The following is a 9,593-nucleotide window of genomic DNA, read 5'->3' as shown; positions in this document are numbered from 1 at the left end:
TCTACTAATTAGATATCGTTTTTAACTATAACTTCTTAATTATATATCTCTGTTCATTAATGTTAAGACTGTTAATGTGATTAATAGTTTGTTAGTTGTAAGTTAAATAGTATAAATATATTTATATTATTTATATTATAAAGAATATAAATATATTATTTATATATAATTCTAAATTTTTAATTTGGAAATATGTCATAAATTTTATGTACAATATGTACAAAATGTCTATAAAATTTGCATAGTAATTTCTAGGGCGGTAAATGATATTTTTATTGGCATATAAAAATTATACATTGCCACCGTGCGACAAAATCGATACTATAGTATAGTATTATTTTTATTCACAAAAACTTTTACAGTATATAGAGCCACAACGCCAGTGCACTAGTGCCAGAAAAGGTGGGAGAATACAAAATGAAGGACAACGCAGTAATGTTAAAGACGATATAAAATAAGTAGAATGAATAATTAGACTTACATAAAGTTGTATAAAATAAAAAAAAATACATTAACAGAGTTAATTGCGTCAAATATTAATATCAATTTTTTAAATAAAACCGGATGTAAGATATAAAATACATTTTCGATAAAATTGATATTATATATGTATACTAAGGGTACATTGTATCTCATGGAACAATTCAAAATTAGCCAATGAATGTGACTGTTTAATAATGTTAACCTAATAACATTTTTATTATATTTTAAAAAGGTTCCATGAGATACAACGTACACTGAATATACATTTGAATGCCATCTACGAATGAATTTCTATACACAATTGAAGTTATCTTTAGTCGGTAAAATTTTTTTTACATCTGAAAATATAATTATAATATTCTCGCTAATCAGCGAATAACTGTTACTTATAATTTAGCTACGCCTACAATAGCATATTACACAAAGGTCACGTTCATGTAACTTGTTATTTTTAAAGTTTTATTCTAAAGTACACCTAGAATATAAAAAAAAATATTTCCAGCTGCATTTTTAAAGTTCGTGATTCTTTTATTTAAAATGAATTTTATTGAGATAAATAGAAAAACAGATTACACAACACTTAAATTTACAGATAAAAGTAGTATAATAGTATATGAAGAATGAAAAAAAAAAATTTCTATACAGAATTTCTTGAGTACCCTATTTAGAAACATTTCTTTAAAATATAAGTAATAAAAAATATATACACCTCAAAATGTTGCCCATAAAACTCCTTACGACGAAACAAACATTTTTTTATATGTACTTACAACAAAGTTATATTAGTCTAGTCAAATACATTAACAAAACAAAATCAGCTTTATAATTTATATTAGGATCTAAATAAATTGAATACATATAATTATTATATTGTTATTTTTATTTTGTATACAAATTTGACTTGTCTTACTAAAATAAATATAAAATTATGAATGTAAATTCGTTATCTCTATATTCATCTTTATTTATCAAAGCTAAAATGTATTGTTTGTACTTATCTATAATGTTAAGATCGAAAATACGTCAATCGTATATCAGTCACACAATTTTCACATAGAATTGGACGGCAACTTTTGCATAGTAATAGCAATTAATATTTTCTAAGAAAATAAAAAGTTATTCTACAAATACAATTCCACTCTTCTCATGTATTAGATGTATACCGTTTCAGTTTTTATCGTCTTCTTCGAATAGAATAATATTATGTAGAATAACATTAAAAAATTTGTTTGTTTAGAATATTTTCATGTAGTCTTCAAGGCCATAGAAGTTCTATGTTTGGTGATTGTAGCTCCAGCAATTCTTTGTATGCTCCATAAACAACAAGCCAACAGTATATCTACAAAATTTATAAAGTCATAAGTTAACAGGATTAAAAATTAATATAAGTTGCAGAAAATATATCCTTACATTATAACCCATCCAGATCCAATCAAAAAATGCTGCAAACGTCGCTTCGAGCTGCAGATATTATTCAATGATTAAGGTCAATTTTTGAAAATTTTAAAAAATTAGCATAATTAATTTGCGAGTAATGAAAAATAGATTCATTTGTAAAATAAACAAAGATTTGGAGATTATTGAAACTTTCTTTTGCTCATTTATCTTCAATATCAAAACATTTCACTTATGTTCAATAAAGATATTTTCTTAACAAAAAACTTGTATAGTTTCAAATAATTACAATTTATTCAATTAGAAAAAGAATTAACACTCTGAAATATTAGATATAAAGCAACCAAATAAAAGTAATAACAAAAAATTAAAAGATTTACTTACATAAATGTAATAACCGTATACCAGCCACAATCCAAATATTAATTGAAATAAACAGACAATAAACCAAGTTACCAGCCATGGCAACAACCATCCACGTACATTTCTATTGAGTCCATAAATCATCAGACCAGCAAAGAAAATCAACTGTAGGAGGTAGTAAATGAAGAAACCTCCAATTACTTGTAATGCTAAATAAAGCAATGAAGTTTTTATATTTTATCGTTTATATACACTAAACTAGAATTTTCAATAAAAATGATACTTAAGATTAATTTTTTATTTGAATAAAATGATGATTAGCTTGACTAAAATTTTATTATGGTATTAAATAATTTATCAAATTGCTTAGCTTGTTGCAATACGATCTCAACATATTTTTCAGTCATTGTTTATTTGCATAAATTAATTTTATTTCACACATCACTGTATCTCGAAATGTCAAGAAAGCTTAAAAATAAATGGTCGGAGATTAATTAGTGCGATGCATTTATTACGTAAATCACTACCAATAATTTAATCACATTTTTTTAGAGAAAATTGAAGATAAATATACTTACTTTAGACCCCCCGCCGCAAAATTAGTCAAAACTTTAAAGTTCAATGTCTCTGATAAAAATTATCGTACAGAGTCGCCCGGGGGACGCATTTAAAAGGTCTTTCCAAAAATTTTTAAATGGTATGACTTATAGATGCCATTGATTGTTTTTTAATTTTTTGCAAGCAATATTGAAAATTTTTTGCTATCTTTGAAAATTTGTTAAATCTGGAAAATAAAATTTTACAAAAATTTAAGTTAGAGCATTATTTAGCTGTATCAAGCTCTATCGGAATCACTGATCAAAAAATTATTCGTCAAAACCGACGCGCGCGCATTTTTTCTGGAAAGGGATAGTTTTTTAAAATATTTTTTATCTTCGTAAATTATAAAAATGCAAAAAAATGTATAAGAGAAAAAATGTTTATTTTTGCAAATAATACTGTACTTTTCTTTTAAGTTTTTTAAAAGAAAATTTTTAGTGATTTTAAAATTTTTTTCACAGATAGTACGCCAAAAAGATGAAAAACTACATCAAATGTTGTTTTCACTCATTCAATATTATTCTATAATAAATGTCATGCATTTTGCAAAAAAATGAATTTTTTTTTTGGTCTTAGAAAAATGTTTCTCTTTTTTGCAAAATTCATGATATTTATTATGAAATAATATTGAATGAGTGATAACAAAAATTTGATGTAGTTTTTCATTTTTTTGGCATATCAGTTTTGAAAAAAAAATTTTTTTAATTCAACAAAAATATTTTTTCAAAAAAATAAAAAAAAATAGTATTCCAGGAAAATGCCCGTGTGCGCGTCGGTTTTGACAACAATAATTTTTAATCAGTGATTCAGATAGAGCTTGATAAAAGCTAAAAAAGCTCTAATTTAAATTTTTGTAGGATTTTTTTTCCAGATTTGGCAAATTTTCAAATTTAGCAAAAAATGTTCCGAATTTTCAATGTTAAATTATTGCTTGCAAAAAATAAAAAAGCAATCGATAGCATCCATGAATTATACCATTTGAAAGCTCTTAAAATGACCTTTCAAATGCGCCCCCTGTACGACTTTGTATGTTAATTTTTACCAGAGACATTGAACTTTAAAGTTTTGACTAATTTTGCGGCGGGGGCCTAAAGTAGGTGACAGGCAGTGTATAAATATACGTACAGAATCTGACATCGGCTTCAAATAGTGGATTGTATAGCTGCGTGGAGTCGCCACCTCTCATTTGATAAGCAATAAAAGTAATTAAAACAAGACTAATTGCCTGAAATAAATAGAATCAATTTATAAAAAACATTTCGCAGAATACAAATGATTTTAAATAAATGAAAACATACCTATCTAAGATGTACGTAAAATTATAGTTAATTTAAGGTTACGAATATTGAAAGCTGTACTCACAATTGTATAAAACGCAATGGCTTTGGTTGCAGTTCGAATACTGTTTGTCCATATAATTGGAGACCAACATGACTGAGGTAGCTTCATTTTCATAGAATTTTGATTGTTTGAAATAAAAAAAAAACGACCAATGAATCACACGCTGCTATCGTAAAATGGCAACAGGCGCGACTGTTTATGAGAGTAAACCGTAGACCGTAGGGCGTTGTCTGAGTCCGACGTCTCTCCGTCTCCGAGACAGCGGCGCTGCGTTGCGTGCTGCTAGTGTGGGTCTAGGGACCCGATACTATGCCCTCGCACGCCGCACGGCGGCACGACTACTAACCGTGCATCTTATTATCTTAAGCGGGAATTTCGTTATACGTAGGCATTTTAACTTGTGGACGAACTTGAGTTTTTTCAATCCTTTGATAAGAATATGTTAAAGAATTTGTTACAAATTTTCAGGAATATTTTATTATTACGTTATATTGAGCAAAAGTAGTTCTTTGATTGTATAATATCAATTTTTTTCAAGTATTCTATTAAAAATCAATATATTCAGCAGTTTTGGTATTTATATGGAACTTTTTTAAATAATTTACTTTATTATATTATTATATTTATACACTGAAATGTTAATTTGTAAATTGATGTACTTATAAAGTATTACTTTCTTAACGTGCTTCCTATTTCTCTTATATGTAAAATTCATTATTATATTTACGTGAACTTTCTATCATTATATTGACAGACAATTACCATGGTTTGTACAAATAGCACAGGTCTTGTTTGAGTAACATAATCACTATTGTACATATTTAAATCTACCGGTTAAACGTTAGATGTGAAACGTTACAAATGACAATACTTGAACGTAGAAAATATCTTCACCTATCACTGTATTTCTAATCGGTACTTCCTGAAAATCGCTGGCGCGATATCTCACACACGTTCTTCCCATATATTCTTCTGCTCCGATTTTATTGCACGCTCTACTCTTTTTTATCTTGCTCATTCGTTCACGTGACCTTAGTTCTGAACTCAGTTTTATTATTCTTTGATCTCTTCTTTTCAGCAATCACATTTTCTTCTTCTTTATTTTTCACCTTTACCTGCTCGTCGATATGTCGATTCTTTCGCAGTCTAAAAATTTAAGATCATTCTTTGTACAGAGTAGTCGTGCGTCCTCATAAGTATACCTACAACATACGTAGCAGTGAATCCGTGCAGTATAAATACACTCCCGCATGCAGCGGCTATTTTTTCAGTCCTTTCACTCCTCTCTCTCTCTCTCTCCTCTCTCTCTCTCTCTCTCTCTCTCTCTCTCTCTCTCTCTCTCTGTTACTTGCTCGCAAACGTGCGCGCGAGCGAGCACACACACCAACGAGAACTCTCATGCTGGCTGGTATAGTTGTGGTAGGTGGCCATCGTCAGTGCCGGGGCTGACCGCACGGCCTTAAGTCCCAGGCAGGCGGCGCTGACGCAGCAGCAGCAGCCACCGCACATTCTCGTTTTTCCACTCGGCAGAGATTATATTATTCGCGCCCGCGCTGTTGTGACTCCTTTAATTCTTTTTCTTATTCGACACAGACGCTGCGTCGTTTTTTTTCTTTCTCATTCTTTCATGGGTGGAACGTAAGTATTTGGTACCATGATGTTTCGGTTATCATTGTGTACCAGGATATATATCTGAAAAGGTGATGTGTGCTGCTCTTCTGCATCAGTGCTGGTCGATAGCGGTTGGCGAGCATTATTTAATTTTTGACCTGCGACTATCTATACGTTTGTGGCTCCTGTCGATAAGTTGAGTGATCGTGAATAAAGAAACGATAGCGAGTAACTTTTTTTGTTTTGTTCTTGACGATCTGTTGTTTTGCTGAAATAGCCAAAGGAATATGCTGCTATCAGATTGCCAATTGACTGAATTGCTAGATGCACTTATGGGAACCGCATTTCAATGATACTAACCGTAAGTATGTGCATATATTTTGTTAATTATCGTTAATAAGGATATTAAAAAAATAACGTTCACTATACACATCGCGAGTCATTACTCTCACTAGTTGACAGACGAATGATATTGATTTAAAACAAGTAAATGCAATGAAGCGCAAAAAATGTGCGTATGTCGCAGAAATCGGAGATGTGTCGATGCACGAAGCATTACGAATTCGGGTACACTTGTAAATGGCATGCATATGCCATTTAAAATATAAATATATTTTGTGCGGCTATTGAAATTTTGCGGGTATTCGTTTGGATTGTTTACAGTGTGACTTTTCGGTTAGGTCAAGTAATGCTTGAACGAATTTATATTTACTGATGGAATTGAATTTCAGACACAATGTCCCCGAATTTTTTTATGTAATGGTCTAGAAAGAAGCTGGTATCAGGCTCTCGTTAAGCGAAGGGCATGTAATTGAAAAATGATAGTGCATTAGCTGCGCATGTGGTTGAGGAGAAACCGCGCAGGGCACCAACGAAGGCCGATCGGCGCAGCTTTATCACTCGTGTACGATCTTGGCGTCGAGTGATGCGCAGCAGTAGCGACTTATACGACATGCTCCCCATAGAAAGTCCTTTTATGATCAATGGTTATTCGCAAGCAAGCCCGCACTGCCGTCAAATAGAACAGAAGACACTTGTGAAATGAAGAAATTCTTAACACATAGCATAGTTCTTTTTGGATTGTTTCTCTTTGAGAGCTTGCCGAAGAATTGCAGCTTTTGTACGAAAGTTAACTGTTTGAAAAATTCTCGTGTCTAATTAATTAGTCTGCTGATATGTGTAGATTTTTATTTTGATTTTGAATGCGCTCAAGTATTTGTACTTGAATTGTACAGAGCTTGCGACTGGTCATCAAAGAATACCTCTCAAACGTACTAACTATAGTTAGATCATTCGAATTATTACTTCTAAGTTACTTCTGCAATTGCTCCCGCCTTTTATGACATTAAAAGCAACTTGATAAGCAATTTTATAATACAAAACTAGGTCCTATATCTATCATTTGATTCGTTGGTTCTTATAGTCTAGCTACACGTAGTGTTCGTTAATGTTGAGCAGATACTTGAAAGACTAGAAAGAAAAGAAGTATATAGTTACGGACAAAATTAATATTGTATCCCGTGCACGTGGCTGCTACTTCCTTTCGGGCAGTACCGTATACAAGTGGGCCGAATACGCCGATACATAACTGCGCTCCCTCGAACCGGAACGCAAACGCGCTGCTCTATATTTCAGGGCGCGCGTACGTCTTTCTTGTGAATCGAATTTAATGAGACACATATACCGAGAATGATGATGCGACGATATGCTACTCTCGATTATCTCTTTCCGCGAGATATTCGCGATGTACGTGCGCTTTTCCTTTTCTTCGCTTAGAGAATCTGCGTGGATGCCTAATGTCTTATCTCTCCTTGATATTCGTCGGTAAGTGGCTTTCTTCATATTTGTGCATAAGTCAAGTTTCGTTTAAGTGGCTTGACTAACACGAATAATGTTACAATGGTAAATAGGTAGACAAAAGCATTGATTTTCAACAATAGCATTGACTTTTAGCAATATCTCTAATTCAAGTTCAAAACGTATAAAGATCAAGTCAATCTCGTAACTTTCGTTCAACTGGAGTGATGTACGTTGAGAGCCGTGTCAGACTTGTAGCGCAAGTGCCCGTGAAAAATGGATGTGAGCATGATCCTCCAGCTAAACATGCGTGGCGGGACCAGCTTGTGCATGGTCTACGAGTGACGGTACGGATTCGTTAACAACTTCGTCAAGGAGCTACCGCCTCTTGACTCAAGAAATAAAAACTCGCACCGCCGATTGCATCATTGCATAGATCCTGTTTTAATGTTGCAACCGTCGGAGGTTTGTATGCAGAGAAAGAAAGCTGAAGATGACACGGCAACGCATTTCAAAGTTGCACCGCCACTTAGCCAGCAAGCTCGGCTGCTCTCTCGTAACCGTGGATGAGAGAGAGAGAGAGAGAGAGAGAGAGAGAGAGAGAGAGAGAGAGAGAGAGAGAGAGAGAGAGAGAGAGAGAGAGAGAGAGAGAGAGAGAGAGAGAGAGAGAGAGAGAGAGAGAGGGGCTGGCTCATTCGCAAGCTCTCTCGCGGAGGGATGTTCTAGTGCGAGCACTCCGAGCTACGCCAGGCCAATTGCTTTATCGTTAATTGGCTCGACATTCAGCCCGCACGCGAGCGCGTTACCCGGACGATCGTCAGCTGTGCTCTCGTTTCTTTTCATTCGCATGTACGTCATCGTCGCGTGGACGCGCGGCACGGACATTCGCGTCAATTGGCCTGTCACTCTTGAGAATGTTGTAGCTTTCGATAGGTAGACGAGGTAGATGTAGTCGAGCATGTCATCGAATAACCTTCCGTTTACCGATGGCTTTAGCTGGGCTGCTCATCCACTCGATTTTTAGCTCGTTTGCATCAATTCCGCTTACGATACGCGCATGAAATGGCTGACAGTCCGTATAATGAAGCGAGAATTTCAATATCCTCGACTGAAATGCAATGTTTCGTTGACAGCCTGCCCCACTCTGCTGAGATTTCGATGCGGCAACGCTTGCAACGATAGACTTTGAAACAAGCGCGTGTATGTAAGAAACGTATCTTGAAGCACACAGCGATGCAATGCATTCGAGCACACGTGCGACTTATGGTTTTGACGATTCAGCGGAATTCCGTCGCGACTGCATGGCCGCCGGGCAATGTTTGATGCCCGATGATAGTCGTGTATACCTTGCATTGTTCGTTGACGACAGCGGCATTCTTCAGTTAGCTCCTTACTCGCCTTTATTTACGCTATGCCACTTAATTGCTTCGGTCGTTGTTTACATGATACGGAACCAAAGCTATTTCGACATTAGCGAGATTTCATTTTCAATTGAGAATTGAATGGTGAAGTATCGATTTTACAAGAAACTCTCGATTAATTAATCAACAATGGTCCAGCATTGCACAACTAATGACCTCGTTAATGCTTTCGCTGAGACTTCAGAAACACATGCTTCTCCCTCAATAAGGAAACTAAGCAATATACAACTGAATATTGCTGAGTTACCTAAGCAGAAAAGGGAAACGAAAATGAATAATTGATCGAGCACATAAGTGTGGCCATAAAGGTTTTCAGTTTTAAATCAACAGCAGCAATGTATGCGCAGCAGTGTCGCCTCGGGCATCGAACGACAAAATGCACAGGCGGCTCGACGACCACGTTTCTAATCTCGACGCTGCGTATAAATATACGCGTGGTACGCCAAAGCGAGTACATCGCCGCGACTGCCATTTTTTTCACGACAATCAATCTCTGCTCCAGTTTTCCTCATCTTACTTATCGCATCAAAATATCGAAGGATTATGGTTTTTGCTCAGCGGCAAACAGTCTTGTATACCCAG

General features: G+C 34.5%; 1 protein-coding gene across 1 annotated transcript; it reads right to left on the bottom strand.

Moving 5' to 3' along the window:
• Positions 1-1,357: 1,357 nt before the first annotated feature.
• Positions 1,358-4,391, bottom strand: LOC131665796 (uncharacterized). The gene is made up of 5 exons (XM_058937922.1): positions 4,204-4,391; positions 3,967-4,066; positions 2,263-2,450; positions 1,894-1,944; positions 1,358-1,822 (listed from the first exon to the last, which is right to left on the bottom strand). The coding sequence occupies exons 1-5, from the start codon at positions 4,294-4,296 to the stop codon at positions 1,739-1,741; spliced, it is 516 nt and encodes a 171-aa protein (XP_058793905.1). The 5' UTR covers positions 4,297-4,391; the 3' UTR covers positions 1,358-1,738.
• Positions 4,392-9,593: the final 5,202 nt, after the last annotated feature.

The sequence above is a fragment of the Phymastichus coffea genome, unplaced genomic scaffold, assembly GCF_024137745.1.
Source record: "Phymastichus coffea isolate CEN01 unplaced genomic scaffold, Cenicafe_Pcof_1.1 PCOF00054, whole genome shotgun sequence".
NCBI classification, from domain to species: domain Eukaryota; kingdom Metazoa; phylum Arthropoda; class Insecta; order Hymenoptera; family Eulophidae; genus Phymastichus; species Phymastichus coffea.
The sequence above is the reverse complement of the archived record's forward strand: the minus strand, read 5'-3'. Positions and strand labels throughout refer to the sequence as shown.

Coding starts and splice junctions, on each gene's coding strand:
- LOC131665796 (XM_058937922.1), bottom strand. CDS start 4,296: ATGAAAATGAAGCTACCTCAGTCATGTTGGTCTCCAATTATATGGACA. Junction 2,451..3,966: donor TGAAGCCGATGTCAGATTCT/GTACGTATATTT, acceptor TGCTTTATTTAG/CATTACAAGTAATTGGAGGT. Junction 1,823..1,893: donor GGATCTGGATGGGTTATAAT/GTAAGGATATAT, acceptor TAAATTTTGTAG/ATATACTGTTGGCTTGTTGT.